Raw genomic sequence first — 17,023 nt, forward strand, 5'->3', positions numbered from 1 at the left:
TAAATTAATTAATAAAACAAAAACAAATTATACACTTCATAAATCTATTAGACACATTAGACGTACAAAAAATACAATAAATTAAATAAGTTCTATTTATTTGCTAAAGTAAAAAAAAAAATCTAATAAATTTAGGGTGTTGGACCACCAAGTTATATGGCATAACTGTAACCTAAGCTTTAAAATTATAATATATAACAAGTTTTTAAAAGGCTCAACTAAGGCTTGCTATTGAATAATTGTAACATTTATCATCAAATAAATAAAGTATTAACAACCTGAACATAACAAAAACTAGAAAGAAAAAAGAAGGTTGAGTTTAAAAATATAGAAGAAATATCAAACTACTAATGTTATCAAAATAAATATGTTTTTTTTTTGTCACATAATAGTGTCCATATCAAATTGTTCATTAATGCATCTCTTGAAAATGTTATCAAAGATAAATAACTTTTGTGTCATTATCAGCCTGATTATAATCTTCTCCCCCCTTTCTTTAGATAGCTTGTCAAGACAGACATGAAAGGGTAAAAAATGAGAAGAAAAAAGTTGTGCCTTTTAAAAGCTTGTTATATATTATAATTTTAAAGCTTAGGCTATAGTTATACAATATAGCTTGGTGGTCTAAGACCCTAAATTGATTAGATATTTATTACTTCAACAAGTAAAATAATTTAATTTATTGTATTTTTTGTAACTCTAAAAAATAATATATATATATATATATATTGCTAACAGTACTGTAGCATTTACTTAACAGCCACATGTAACGTAGTGGTTTGTAATGGCCGATACGACTATGAATTTTCTTCCTTCCAATTTAGCAGTGTACGGTATCTATAAACCAAAACGTTGTTATGTAACTGCATGAGGTACTGCAGTTGCTATTTAAAATCATGATAAAACCAACAATGCTATATGGACCAAAATGTTGGGAAATTAAGAAACAGCATATCCAAAAAATAAAAGTTGTCAAAATGAGAATGCTAAAGTGGATGAGTGATATAATGTTGAAAGATAAATTAAGGAATGAACATATTATGGTAAGTTAGGCATAATACTTATAGAAGATAAGATAAGGAAAAGGAGTCTCAAATGTGGGTACTAGCAACATATGCCAAATAGTGCACCGTGAGGAGTCAGAATGGAGTAAGTTACTGTAAATTGTAGTAAAAGGGTAGACCAAAGATAACTTGAAATGAAATAGTAAGGATTTAATAGCCCTTAAATTGTCAGAGGAAATTATCCACAATTGCGTATATTGGTGTAAAGGATTTAATAACCTAGTGGACTTAAGGCTTGGTTTGTTGTCGTTGTTGTTTAAGGCCATGGCGGCATTCACTATTATGGAGTGGCCACTCTCCTGCCCTAAGCCCGTGGCTTTTGGGATCCTATGATCAAGAGAGTTTAGGGCAGATTGGAGGGGCAAAGAAAGGGGTACTTTACCATAGGGGGTCGTAACACACTCAGTGCAGCCCTCTCTAACATAATGGTTTACTTTCTATCTCTTCTTATGCCCAAGGGCACAGCTAGGATTCTAGAGAGGATGATCCGTGGCTTTCTTGGGCTAGGTTTTAGGGAGATTAGGAGAGATCACCCTGTTAGCTTCCTGGGGTTTTGGAGGCTAGAGAGAACTCAGTAATGTGGTTTCCTAAAAACACCATTTTAATTGGGAAAAGGTTGTGAAAAGTCCCCTTAGAGCTTAAGGCATAAGATTATGAAAAGTAAGTAGAGCTTAAGGCACAAGTTAACTAAAAGTAACTAAGTATGGGGTGCATCAGAATGGGTGGGACTATAGAGGAAATGGTTATGTTTCTTATCCTAGTCCCTAGAAGTTTGTATCTTAGGTTGCTAGTCTTTCCTTTTCCACTCATCTGTTTCAAAGTGAACAATGGCAATAGGGTCCATTCTAGGAGGATCCTTGGGTGGGGTAGGGTTCGTTGGAGTCATTAGTTCTTCACTGTATAAATTATCCTCCCTCCACAATGCACCCATCAACACCATTTGTAGTAACCCGACCCCGAGAAAAAAATAATAATAAAATAAATAAATAAAATTAAAATAAATATATAAATAAAGAGATATTTTGAAGAGGATATTTTAAAAAGAGATATTTTGAGATATTTATATATAAATATCTTGGAGGAGATATTTATTTAGATTACTTAAGGGCTAAGTTAGGATTTATTCTATAAATTCTCTTATTCTCTCTCATTCTCTCTCTCTCTCTCTCTCTCTCTCTCTCTCTCTCTCACTAAGATCCTTCGCCATTCGTCGTCTGTTTCCAAAAACGGAGGGTACTGCGTGGATCAGAAGAGAAAACTCTACACTTTTAGTGGATAGGATCGTCGTTTCAGAGGGTTTCGGGCTTTCCCAAGAATCGAGGTAGGAATCTGATCCTATTTTTTATTGGATATTTGGATAGCAGTAGAAAACATAGTAAGATTATGTTCTGTGGTTTTAGGTTTTCGGGATCTCGAGTTGTCGTTTTGGACCGTTTTCGTACGAAGTTTCATTTCAAGTATAAGGTAAGGGGAACTTGATTACAACAGCTATTTTGAAAAACTAAACCGCTAAAAAGCTAGTTTATGTTATTATCTATGATTTAACTGCTTATTTGTGAAATTCTACCGAGCAGAGATGCCGTTTTGACGATTTTACGATTTTTGGTAAAAACGAGGATTTCGATGTGTGATCTCCAAATTTTACAAACTTTGTTTATTTGTATTTATACTATAGTATGAGAGGCTCGAATCCTTTATTTATTCAGTTAAACTATGTATATTGAATTTCTATCATTTAGCGGGTTTTTGTATTAAACTTGTGTGATATATGTTGAAATGGAAATGAATGTATTTTCTATACTACTGATATAAAATATGGGAATGAAATTCCAATTTGTTACACTGACAATGTGATAAACAGAGGCTAGTGATACACCGAGCCGCATCAATAAACAAAGAGGGGTAAACTGAGTGGAAAGACGCCGGTTTGAACCCGCTGGAATTATTTCTATACTATTGATATAGATTATGGGAGATAAAATCATATTTGTATAAATTGAATTTATGATACACGGAACCACAGCTTGAGAGTCCCGGGAGGGTTGAAAAATACTTTCTTTGCAGAGTTGAAATAAACTACTGTTATATGATACGGCACGATATCGTAGCTAGATGTACACGTGCAACCACACGTATTAAACAATGTGGGTACCAAGATGGTCGGCTAGCAGGGTGAAACCATTGGCTGACATTGGGCCAATGGGGGCAGTCGGATTGTATTTAGGTACTCGGCAGTATCTGCACGAACAGGACATTGGACGAGTACCAGTGCACAACCTGAGCCACAGGGTAAAACTGGTTATAGGGATATTTTGCTGTTGATCATCTGATAAATCATTAAATGGTCGAAAGACAGATGTGAGAATTTTGTAATATGAATGATGATATACCTGATGCATTACTGTATTGAAAATATTTGATTTATATTCCAGATGTTGAATGAAAATATGCATGTATGCAGTCACACACTGTTGTAACTCCTTCTTCCTTACTGAGAGGTGTCTCACCCTATCTTACAACCTTTGTTTTCAGGTCCGTCCGTGCGTCGGTCCTAGTAGATAAAGGGACTGGGGTGGTTATTTTGGTTAGCTTACGTAAGCATCTAAATTTTGTACTAAACTTGATGAAAGTCCTTTTTGGAGGGTTGTAATATGACGATTACTCTAAGTCCGAATGTATGTAAATTATGGATGTATTAGTGAACTCTGGTATAAGGCTAGTAGTAATCCCAATGGCTGTTTATGTTTTTCTGCGACATTTACATCATGATTATGTATGATTTACACCCGTATGTCCCTGTTTAGGGCGGGTTGTTTCCATATCTTGAACAGGTATAGGTATTTGATGTATGTGAGTGACACCTGAGTCCGTGTAAAGGGCCGGGTCGTTACACCATTCTTTCTTTTGAGGGGTACTCCTTGTTCATGGGATTTCAACTGCTTTAGGAATCTCAATAAAAGAGAGGTTGTCGAATTGACCACTTTACTCAACACATTGAATCATTTTGTTCCATCTAGGAGGGAAGCCAAGAGACTGCAGGAAGGCGATTCATTAAAAAAAAATTTCTACAAAATCCTTTTTTCTTCACCTTCTCAAAATCTCCCACTCCCAACTTGTTTGCTTGGACCCACATGTTTGGAAGGCTGGAGTCCTATTCAAGATATGAACCTTAATTTGGATGATGACTTTGGATAGGATTAACACACATGATCTGCTTCAGATCACAAGGCCTTACATTACTCATGCCTATTATGTATGTAATGTGCCACAAGCCCAAGAAACAAAAGCACAACTTTTCCTTCATTGTAGGGTTGTTACCCACCTCTGAATGCCTATCTCTTAGGGCTATGGACATATTTTTCTTGTGAATTACGCATCAAAAGAAATGCAAGAACCTTCAACGATCTCATAACCTCCCTAGTTTTGTTGTGGGATAAAGCTGTCTTTTTAGCCTCTATGTCCACTTTTTGGGTTTCTTAGGGGTTTGCCATTGCCTGATCCTGTTATGGATTGGCTAGCAACACTTCTGTACTCTCTTCTATAATTTTTTGGCTGTAGTTCACTCTCTTCTTGGAGGACATCTTTTTCTCCCTTCACTATGCTTTCTAGTTCTGCTGCTAGTATAATTCTTTCTTATAAAAATTGTGTTGATAATTCAGTAGCCTGAATGATTAAATAAAATAATCTGAAAATAGAAACACAAAATTTTACAAACTGTAATGGAAGCCCTCATATTCACTTGATTGATGAAGTAAGCCTCATAATATGAGTTGTGTCATTTGTTCTTTAAATCCATGTCAAATGCATAAGATGTAGGCGATTCTGCATAGTCACTGCCTATGTCAAAAACTAATTGTCACTGAGACAAACTGAATCTAAAGCTCAAACTTACTAGGCATTTGCATGGTATTACTAAGGTGCTCTACCACTCTATCTAAAAGCTATCAAAGGAGCAATTGGACTACAATACTCAAACAGAAATCTCACTTCAATTGATTATCATATATTTATACATCACAACATATTCACTGATGGCCTAGTGGTGATGGACTCCCAGCCCACATATGCATGGGGATTAAACCTCACCATCCCTTCAGTATTCCCTAGTTGCCTATCAAAAAAACATGTTCACTGGCTATAAATGAGCAATGCAAATATTTCCTTCCATCAAGTAAGTCATCATTACGCTCGCACTTACAATGTTCTTTTCCTACTTCTAAAAGCAAAAATTGAATAGAGTACTTTTGAACTAGAGCAGTGTGCAGAATCTTCAAACATTAATGAGACCATGGGTTGATCTGTTATAAGTCCCAACAGGGGCAAGCGCACACTAAAGGATTTAAAAATACACCTGCCTCTATGCATGTTACATGGGGAACGTATATAGAATTTCAAAATTTACACCCACACAAATAATAAGTGCTTACTGCAACTATAATATTTGAAATGCGTGGAATGTTTCAAGAGTTCTAGTTAAGACTACAGTGCAAGTAATGACCAAAAGTACCCACAACAATGATCATACGATATACCCTGTGTGCGGACGGACTTTGAGCTTGAATTTGGAAGGATTTACACACTAAATTTCGATGAGCCGGAAAAATGATCAACCAACAAACGAGTTCAGTCCAACTCGCCATACCCAACTCGTTCTAGTATCCCCCAACACCGGAAATGATTTAGACAAAACTGAAAACAAGTAAATGTTGACACTAAACTTCGATGAACCGGTAATGATCAATAAGCAAATGAGTTCAGTCCAACTTGATATATCCAAGTCGTTCTAATATCCCGCCAAGTGAGGAACAGAAATACTCAACACCCTATCGCTATATTCGTATTCTTAAAGATGCAATGTTAGAGATGGTAAAAGAGGGATGGGGCTGGTACCTAGAATCCTGTAGTTTGGCGGCGGACTTCTTCTCGACACCGAGCACGACGGCGTCGGAGCCGCGGACTCCGACGGCGGCGTTCCCTTTACGGACGGCTTCGAGGGCGTATTCCACCTGAAAAAGATGGCCGTCCGGAGAGAACACCGTGATCGCGCGGTCGTACCTTGCCATTGTTAACGTTAAACCTTCTTCTTCTCCTCCTCCTCCTTTTACTTCTTCTTCACTGTGCTTCGCTTGAGTTGTTAGCTTCTCTGGGATCTGTTCTTCGCTCACAGAAAAATGTCCGCAACACCACGGGAAGGAGAATGTATCAGCGACGACTGCTCGGAGAGAACTTGGGCAACAAGGCAACGAGCGTCGAGCAATTAGACACGAACGACACGACGTCGTTTGACTCGCATTCATAACGACGTCATTTTGATCTGTGTCTTGGTAACTTGCCACTCTCTAAGAATGCGGCTTAAATTACAATTTTAATTAGAGTTTATTTTACAAATTACTTCTAACTTGTGACAGAATTGGTATCAACTTTTAATTCCCACAATCGAATTTGGGAACCGACCAAATAAGGACTTATATTATTTTCATGGTACTCAAAGGTTAGCAACAGTCGAAGATCATTATCTATTTTTTGAATTCTTCTATATTGTAACTTAAAAAAATAATAATAATAATTGGACCTTTTATACTAAAGTTATTCCATTTAATTACAATAGAACACGAGATTAAGAAATTCAAATTAGAATAAATCAAAACATCAAAATATTAAATTTTAGAAAATAAGAAGCTTACTATATCTTAATGCATAGATTGGTGAATTGTTTTTAGGTAATTACATGGATTTTTAACGTTTGTCCATTTTGAGTTGGATATAAATAAATCAATTTATAATCTAGAAAAACACTCAAAAATTCTATTTTCAGCCTAGAAAATACCAACATAATCAGAGTTTTTTCCCATTTTATAATTAAAAATAAATAAAATATAAAATAATACTCTGAACAGGGAATTTTTTCCCAAAATAATGCTCACGTAATCTCGCAGCTTCATGCTGCGAGATTTAAACTGGTGGCCACTCTGCCATCGACGCGTGGCAAAGAAAGAAACAGGGGTAACGTGACGTGTGGCGACGGGTGAAGAAATCTCGCAGGTCCAACCTGCGAGATTTGAGAAGCGATCGAACGGAGAGGCGACGCGTGGCTGCGAGGTTACGAGCGATCGTGACACGTGGTGAATCTCACAGGTCCAACCTGCGAGATTTGAGAAGAGATCGAGCGGATAGGCGACGCGTGGCTGCGAGATTCCGAGGGATCGTGACACGTGGTAAATCTCGCAGGTCCAACCTGCGAGATTTGTTTTGCGCTCTGAATTCCTCCCTGAGCCTTCTCAGAACACAATGGTGCAGAGGAGAAGAGAAGAAAAGTTGCAGACGAAGCTTCGAGCTTGCAGACGACCGTTGCGTTGGCAGGTGACCGTTCGAGGTGCAGGTGACCGTTCGGGCTCGGGCGAAGGCGAGGCGAGGCTATTTAAGAGGGATCGTGATGGGGTATGTTATTTAATATTTAGAAAAATAACGTGAATATTTCATTTAAGAGATTTACATGAGATAATTGTTTATGTTTTGAGTTGGTTTGATATCACACGCCGCGTTCCGAGTATTTGGGTTCTGGCTCTGCATCTAGAGGAAGGTTAGTTTTTTTAATTAATAATGTCATTATAGTTTAGAATTACGTATTATGTTGTTTAATTTCAAATGATAGATGTAACCAATAGTATATTTACGTATCTACATAATTTTGGACATATCTAAACTGAAGTGATTACATAATTATGTACATGCATACATGTTAATAGAAATAGGTGGTGATAAAATTGTGTCTAGTTCCGAAAATGTATTAGAAGGTGGTGTGGAGAAGAGTAGAAAAAAAGCAGCGTTGGGGGAGTGTGTTGTTTTTTGTCTTTAAATGTATAAATTTGAAGGTAATAAGGTTTTTGCTCATTGAAAGGCAGCCTGTTTGGGTGCTGCAATGAAGAAGGTATTTGAAGATAAGAGAGAAAATTCTAATGGGTCAACGACTACTGTACTAAGGAGAGGTTTTAAAGGGGACTTTAGTATTGTGAAAGTTCCTAAGTTGAGATGATTGCAGTAGGTTCAAATGAGATTAGAAAAGCTAAAATGAGGTTTCAGATTTAGAAAGTGATGACAATAGTGATTTTGATTGTGCTGGGGGGTTATTGTTGGATAGATTTCCAAAAAAATATGGGTAGGTTTCTGGCTCCTGTGATGAAATAGGGGATTTATCTTATGCTGATCCATGCATGTTGGAAGGTCTAGAGGGAGCTTCAATTTTTGATAATGATGGGTTGTTGAATAAGTTTCAGCATAGGGATGGAATTTTCTCATTCTAGTGGAGGAGATTTTCGAGGAGGATTTAGAAGCTCAAATTTTTGAGGATAAAATGGATTTAAAGTTGAGTGATATTGGAGGAAATAAAGTGTGTCTGATGGTGGTAAAAGTTGAAAGGTCAAAGGTCAAAGAGGGTTAGCAAATTTGAAGAGCTCGGTAAATTCTGATGGTAAGGTTTTGAAAAGGGGGTTTCTCAGTTGATTTTGTTTAGTTCTTTTTTGGGATCTTGTGTTTTTTTGTTTTCTTTTTTTTTTCCTTTTTTTTTTCTCTCTTTTTATAGTGGACTTCTTGTCCCTGCACATTGTAGCTTCTCTTCTTTCTAAACATAAATTCTTTTTGTTTATGAAAAAAATAGTTTGGAAAACTGAATCAAACCAATTCGTACATATATATATTTATATAGTTGTGTAGTTACGTACATATTGAGACCAAATTGTTCATATTACAAAATTATGTACATAGATTTCTAAATAATAGTGTTAATTATGTAGTTATGTATGTGGTTAGATTTCTAAATAATAATGTTAATTATGTAGTTATGTACGTAATTTAATTTCTAATGATATGTACCTACTACTATAATTACATACCTACATATTTTTGACGTATCTAAATCGAACCAATTATATAATTACGTACATGCATGCATGTTAGATGGTTTGGATAATTGAACCAAACTATTAATTATGCTTATCTAAATCAAACCAATTAGATAATTACGTACATATTCAGATTTAATTGTTCAGAATTAAAAAATTAGGTACATATATTTTCAAATTATAATGTTAATTACGTGATTATGTAGTTTAATTGATTAATGATAGCTCGGTGTAGCCAATATTATAATTATATACCTACATAATTATGGACATATCTAAACCATACCAATTATGTAATTACGTACATGCATGTTGCATGCATATGAACCAAACCAATTGTGTACATTTATAATTGCGTAATTATGAATATAGTTATACTGAATTGTCCATAATTATAAAATTATGTACAGAGATTTCCAAATAACGGTATTAATTATGTAATTATAATTTAATTTCAATTGATAGGTGTAGTTAAAAATATAATTACATATCTACATAATTTTAAGCATATCTAAGCTGAACCAAATATGTAATGTATGTTCATGCATGCTTATTAGTTTTTTTTTTTTTGGAAAATCGTACCAAATAAAATTACATGCATACACATAATTGTGTAATTATGCATATATTATATTTTAGTGGTCCATAATTATAAAATCATGCATCGGATATTTTAATATTATAATGTTAATTATTTAATTATGTAATTTAATTACAAATAATAGGTATAACCAATACTAGAATTAAAAACCAACATAATTACGGGCATATCTAAACTGAACGAATTATGCAATTATGAATATGCATGCATATTAATTAGTTTGAAAATCGAACCAAGTCAAACTACGTTCATAATTCTTTATGTAATTATATAAATGTTCGAATTGAACAATCCATAATTATGTTATGCACGTAGAGATTTTAATTATTATACTAGTTACTTGCTCGTAGTATAGTTTTAAATGTGATACATTAAATAAAATACTATTATAAATGATTACGTTGAAAATTTAAATGGGCCGATGGTTTAAGTGGGTAGACCCGTTTTATCCATTTAATTTTTGGGTCTAAATGGGTCACCCATTTATGACCCATATAATTACATGAGTGTACCCTAACCCATTTAAAGAATATAATGTGCACATTAATGTATTGAAAATAATTTTTTTTCACTATTCACTTAGCATACGACTTATACATAAAATTATTGTTTTGCGTAGGTCTTTTATATTTACTGGGCGTCAATCTAGATGGCAGGAAGTTCAAGCAGTATTCTGGTTCCGGTATTGTTGTACATGGGGGGTAACATTATAACCGGCCAAACCAGTGTTAGTTATAGTATTCCGCCAGTTCAACCTATTAGAATTGGTCATAGGTGTAAATTAACTAAATTGCATACGAAGATATACAAGTATTTGCAAATTGATCCAAATCAAAATGCATTGCGGCTAACCGCAAGATACCCGATTAAGGGGCATCATGATACAATCTTCTATGAGGTTGTTCCCGTAACTAGTGATTACGGTTTGCGCATGGTGTTGGATGCACACTGCGTAGGGACGACATATTTGACTGTGCAACTGTATGTTGAACTCATTCCTCAGATGGGTGTCGCCGCACATGGGCAGCCGGGAACGTCTATTGAGCACGTGGTTGAAGCGGAGGAAGAAGATGCAGATGTTGGTGGGATGCCTGTTGTGGATATGAACGAATGTCCACGATCGTCATTCGAGGTGCAGACGTATGAAGGAACTACTATCCATACGAATTTTCATGGTGTTTGCGAAGATGTTTCAGCAGAACAACCAGGATCGTTGTTCGCAATAGCGAACAACGCGCTGGACGTGGGGATGAACATCACGAATGATGTTCATTTACAAGATGACACGTACGAGGAGGAAATTGGTGAAGGGACGAACGAGTTCCCCGATGATGTCGACCCATCCCCCCGTCAATCGAACGATGGCACGGATACGGCAGATTTCATGGAGGAACCTCCTATGTATGGTGTAATTGACGTAGAGGCTGCAGATTTGTCCCATGGTGACGAGCTTCCTATACGGGTAACTCGTTGGGATGAATCATCAGAACTGAGTCAAGGGATGCTATTCGGGTCGAAAGATCAATTGATAGCTGCTGTGCGAATATACCACGCTCGAACGCACCATGACTTCTACGTCCTGCTGTCAACCCCACTATTATGGGTTGTTAGGTGTAAGAACTCTGAATGCAGTTGGAGACTGCGTGCGATGTATCGTCAGAAACATCGATTCTTTGAAATCACTCAATATGGTGGTCCGCACACATGCTTGAATGAACTCCTCTCGCAAGACCATAGCCAAATCACGTCGTCCCTTATTGCTAGTGAGGTTGTGAATATGATAAGGGGTGATGCGTCGACCTCAATCGCTACATTGAAAGAATTCATAGATCGTCGTTATGGCTATTCCATCTTATATAAGAAAATTTGGTTAGGCAAACAGAAGGCAATTGCCCAAGTATTCGGCGATTGGGAGAAGTCTTATCAAACGTTGCCTAGGTGGATGGAAGCAATGTGCACTTATAATCCTGGTACTGTCGTAAAGTGGAGGTGGAACCCTATACCCGGCAGCGATCAGACCGTAACATTTGTATCAGTCTTTTGGGCGTTCGCAGCATCTATTCAGGGTTTTCCCCACTGTCCTCCTGTGATCTGTATAGATGGGACACACTTGTACGGTAAGTACAAGGGAAAACTCCTTATTGCGACGTGCCCGGATGCAAATAGGCAGATATTCCCCCTTGCATTCGCTATTGTGCAAGAGGAAAGTTTGGACACATGGAATTGGTTTCTGTGTTGTCTTCGTTCCATTACCGATAGGGACGATATTTGCCTTATATCAGATAGGCATCCAGGGATCATCGCTGCAGTGTCTCACAATCCCGATTGGCAGCCACCGCGTGCGCACCACCGATTCTGCCTTCAACACGTTGTAAGCAACTTCAGCACGAAAGTGCACAGTGTCAATCTAAAGCGAATGGCTGAGCGCGCGGGAAGGGAGCATCAGGTTAGAAAGTTTAACATGTGGATGGAGAAGATCTTCGATGAGGGTGGGGAACCCGCAAAGACGTTCTTTGATCAAATCGCTCCTCATATGTGGACTCAGTGCCACGACGGGGGCAGAAGGTATGGGAACATGACGACAAACCTCGTCAAATGTTTCAACGCCGCCCTTAAGGGCGCTCGTAGCCTCCCAATCACTGCCCTTGTGCAACTGACATTTTATCGCGTTGCACATTATTTCAATAGCCGACGTGAGGCTGCTCGTAATGCAATATCAGGAGGAAATGCATTAACTCCTCATACATTGCTTGCGATGGAAAGAAGGAAGTTGAAGGCGACCGGACATCGCGTGACGACGTTCAACCGGTCTAGAGGTACTTTCAGCATCACGACTGCGCATTTGGGACCTCATAAAGGAAACAACGTGCAAACGCTTCGCATTCAGGATTTGCACGGCTGCTCGTGTGGGAAGTGGCAAGCCTTACACTTTCCATGCTCCCACCTTCTCGCTACATGTGCGGAGACACAACTCAACGCCATGCAGTACGTTGAGCCTTGTTGGACCACCGCCGAACATTATGCGATATATGCGGCGGATTTTCAGCCGATTATGCATGAGGCGTACTGGCCAGCATCGTCTTTGCCGATTATACAGGCAAATCCAGCGTATGCTCGACATAAAGGTCGTCCAAGGAGCTCCCATATACACAATGAGATGGATGCTAGGGAAGGTAGGAAAAGGAGCACGTGCAGTATATGTCATCAAGAAGGGCATAATCGCACAAGGTGTCCGAGAAGGACCCACTCGGGCGATGCAGCGGGACCATCGCGTTGATTTCGTATGCAGTTTTATACTATTTCACACAGTTTCTTTTTTATTTATATCTATTCTGATGCAACGATGCATTTCCAGGATTGATCTAGGGCCGTCCGATCCGAGCGTCTTGACGATGGGCGATCATCACAGGGCCAGCCGAGCGTGGATTGAGGGGCATGCGGAGCCCCTGTGCTGCCGAGGGGGCACGCAGTTTGCCGAGCGTTGGTTAGAGGCAGACCCCCGCATTGTCCAGCTGATACGCGATGTGGGGTTTTATGGCATTTATCGGATTGCTCATATCCAGCTTGATTGGCATCTTGTCACATCATTGGTGGAGCGATGGAGACCCGAGACGCACACGTTCCACCTACCTCATGGTGAGGCCACCGTCACATTACAGGACGTAGCTGTTTTGTTCGGGTTGCCGATTGATGGGCGAGCTGTCATTGGTCGCACTGCCGGACCAGTGGAGGGACCTACAGACCGTCAGGGTCGACTCAGCCTGCGTACTATGTGCGAGCATTTGTTAGGCGTTATTCCGCCTAACAGCGAGTTAGTTTGTGCACGCATCCATATGCGGTTCCTTGAGGGGGATGCGTTTCGTGAGCTCTCGGCACATGCAGATGTTCAGACAATAGCATGCCACGCACGAGCCCACTTGTTGCGTTTGATTTGTGGGGTGATCTTCTCGGATGTTTCCGGCAGTTATGTGCATCTTATGTTCCTTCCACTTCTTGAGGACTTCGGAGCGTGTCACTCGTACAGTTGGGGGTCCGCCACTTTGGCGTGGTTGTACAGGGAGATGTGTCGCGCCGCGCACCACTCGAAGACACAGATTGCGGGCCCCCTTCGCTTACTTCAGGTTTGGGCTTGGGAGAGATTTCCTTCATTCACGCCTATGCGGCGAGGTTTCCTGCAGATTGAGAGGGGTCAGGATGGTCGTCCGGTTGATCCTCTCCCGCTCGCATATCGGTTAGTACCTATTTTATCTATCCTTATATATTCACTTAATAACTATTACGAATACTAATTCGTAATATGTAGTAGTCTTGCATTTGGGAACTTAGATTTCATCTTATACAGATGGAGGGACGACTTGAGGGCATCGATGGTTGCGCTTCACACATTGCCCTGGTACAGGTTCGAGTTGGACATGCACCGGGAGCATGAGGTATAAATCAGTTAAAGTATAGCACATGAAAGCATTTCTTTCTTTCTTTCAGTTGTGTATAGTCCGCATAACTTTTTGTTTTGTCTAACTGCAGTTTATATGGATGCCCTACACGGATGAGATTTTAGCCGACATGCCGCCTGCCTATGCAGACGGGAGGGACCTGTTGGTAGTGCGAGTGCCACTCATATGCTTTCATATTATTGAGTGGTATCTCCCCGATCGAGTCATGCGATAGTTCGGGTTTCGACAGGTCATTCCAGCCCCATTTATGACTTCGGGGGTAGATATTGTTGGGGACGATCTCCACGGCATGGATGGACGCAGTCGAGGGGTCACAGACTGGTCGAGTATGCACGCGATATTCGTTACTGCGTGGGAGCATCGGCGAGACTACATCGTACGAGGAGTGGCGGAGCACAGTCCGATGCGTCTAGATGACCCATACTTCACTTGGTATAGGTCTATCACACGCTGCTTCGTTGACAGGACCGCAGCTGTATATTTGAGCCTCGTAAGAAGATTAATGCCACAACTCATTTTATTATATATACGTTCCGATTTGAATGCGTTAATAAAATATGTTCATATCCTGCAGGCTGACATAGTCATTGAGGCAGAGCAGATCTCGTCGGATCCTGCGATCCATCGATTGATGAGTGCTGCACTGGACCTCATCCACGAGGACGGTCGACGGATCCTAGAACGAGGAGGTCGACCTGATGTACCAACACGAGGAGGTCGACCAGCTTCAGTACGAGGAGGACGACATGCCTCCTCTAGTCGTCCTGGGACTCCCATGTCCTCCCCACCAGTCGTACAGGCTGAGTACTTGTTTGGCCCGTCAGCGCCTGATGCGCCTTCCACTACAGCTCATATTGCCGAACCATCGAGCAGAACGACTGATGCCCCATCTGACTCTGCTGCTACCCCATCCATGTCATTTTTATTGGACGATCTTTTCGATGGGGTGGAGGTCGATGCACCCCCTAGGCCGCCTCGTTCTCGTCCCGAGACATCGTATCATTTCTCACCGCGTGCGCTCCGCATGGCTGATGATGATGATGCAACACCTCTTTGGGGAGAGGATTCACATCCAGCACGACGGGTCAGGACACCTGATGATGCTGACGAGCAGGGAGAGGGTAGACGCAGACGGCAGCCACCACGACCCCGGAGACGACCTCGCTGCAGCACGGAGTAGTTTAGCATTACTTTAATTGCATTTTATTTGTATGTATATCATTGATTGTTTTGATTTCATTTGTATATAATTGATTATTTTTTTTATTCTTTTGTATATATCATTTAATAATTCGTATCTCTAAAGAATTCAATACTGCAAAATCTAAAAAATGACACATAATTCGTATCATCTAAATTTACATGTCTAGTTAAGTTAATTCCTTAAATTCAATTTCATAAACACAAAACTGAAATCGAACCAAAATATTTGATTTACTAATTTTTTTAATTTAACCAAATCGAATGGTGTAAAAAATTAATTGGTATAGTTAGGTTCTGTGTAGTTCGATCGGTTTCATGGCTTTCGATTGATTTCGTTATTCCCCTAAGAGCGTGAGTCGACTATGTTGTCCAAGCTAAATTTGTCCATCATGGCCCAAAGTTCAATTTTATGCTAATTGTATTTCTTTCCTTTCTTGATCCATGAGCCCCATTGTGCTTGAACGAATCGATAAGTGATAATCCATCCCTTATCTTAATGACGATGAGCATTGAGAGTGTTTGAGCAAAGTTTGTGATGATGGTGTTCATCTAATATGTTTAAATTTTTATAATTGAGATTTTAATGATTAGATATTAAATTAAAGTTTCAAATTAAAGGTTATGTAGACACTTTATTTTGTCTGGGGCTTATATAAAAAAAATTGGGAAAATTTTATTTTTATTTCTATAAAGTGAGAAAATATAAACAAAAAATTATAAAATACAAGAAAATTGTATCTTTTTTTCGTTGAAAATAAATAAACAAAACAAAAATACATAAAATGAAATAAAGAAAGAAAGACCGGATATTCTAATTCCATGCTTGCCACCTGCACACAAAAATTAATTTCAGTTAGAAAATCATAACTGAAAATGAATTAGTTAATTAAGATTGATTGAATAATTTCAATTGACTAATCAACTTAATTAACAAATTAGTTTTAAATTTGATTGATTAATTTAAATTTAATTAGTCAATCAAATTTAAGTTAGGAATAAGGAACATACCTATAAATATAGGCCTTCTGAGGGTAAAAAGGGTGAGTTTTTTTTTTCAATTTTATCTTTATTTTAAAATAATATATTAAATAATATCATATTTGAGAAAATATTTCCCCAAAATGACTCTAGTAATCTCGCTAATCCATCCAGTATTTGCATGGCCTTTGCATGGAGTGTTCCCCTCCCTTCTCGGCGTGTTTTTCCTCCTCTGCAACGACCAACGACGACGAGGACTGCCGCTGCCAAAGCAAAAAAACAAGCACCAAACCCAGATGGGTCACTCCACAGCTGATCGCTAACTATTGACTCAGGGTCAAAGCCGAGCCAAAATTTTGAAGCATTCAGATCTGCGCATGCCCACTTTACATTTTCTTTTGATTCAAGTAATTTAAATTTACTGAATTATTTGTTAATTAAGAACTGTATTTTTTAATTTTAAGTTTACACACAAAATATTATTTAAAAATTAATTAATTAATTTTAAAAAAGAGTTTGTTGTTATAAAAGATGCAGAAAATAAATAGAAAAATAAACAAATAGAGATGAGATAAAAATTTACGTGGTTCGGCTATAACTGCTCCATGGACGGATGTGATAAGAAACTTCACTATCAGGAGAGGAATTATAATATGATATGGAATCGACCTTATACAAGATATTAGAATCGGCCTTGTATAAGAGGTAAAAATATATATATATATATATATTTATATATATATATATATATTCAAAAGTTGATTATATTACTTATATCTTATATTCTTGTGGTGTACAAAAATATGTCTTTGAAAAAATGAAAAA

At 38.4% G+C, this 17,023-nt stretch overlaps 1 protein-coding gene across 1 annotated transcript in view; it reads right to left on the minus strand.

The window, feature by feature from the left end:
• LOC131156657 (proteasome subunit alpha type-7-like) overlaps positions 1-6,342 on the minus strand; it is a 30,309-nt gene extending 23,967 nt beyond the window's left edge. The window contains exon 1 of the mRNA XM_058110512.1: positions 5,955-6,342. Within this exon, the coding sequence (XP_057966495.1) occupies positions 5,955-6,127 (173 nt within the window). The 5' untranslated portion in view covers positions 6,128-6,342. The remainder of the gene's footprint in view (positions 1-5,954) is intronic.
• Between the last annotated feature and the right edge of the window lie 10,681 nt (positions 6,343-17,023).

Source organism: Malania oleifera, chromosome 5, assembly GCF_029873635.1.
Source record: "Malania oleifera isolate guangnan ecotype guangnan chromosome 5, ASM2987363v1, whole genome shotgun sequence".
Classification (NCBI taxonomy): domain Eukaryota; kingdom Viridiplantae; phylum Streptophyta; class Magnoliopsida; order Santalales; family Ximeniaceae; genus Malania; species Malania oleifera.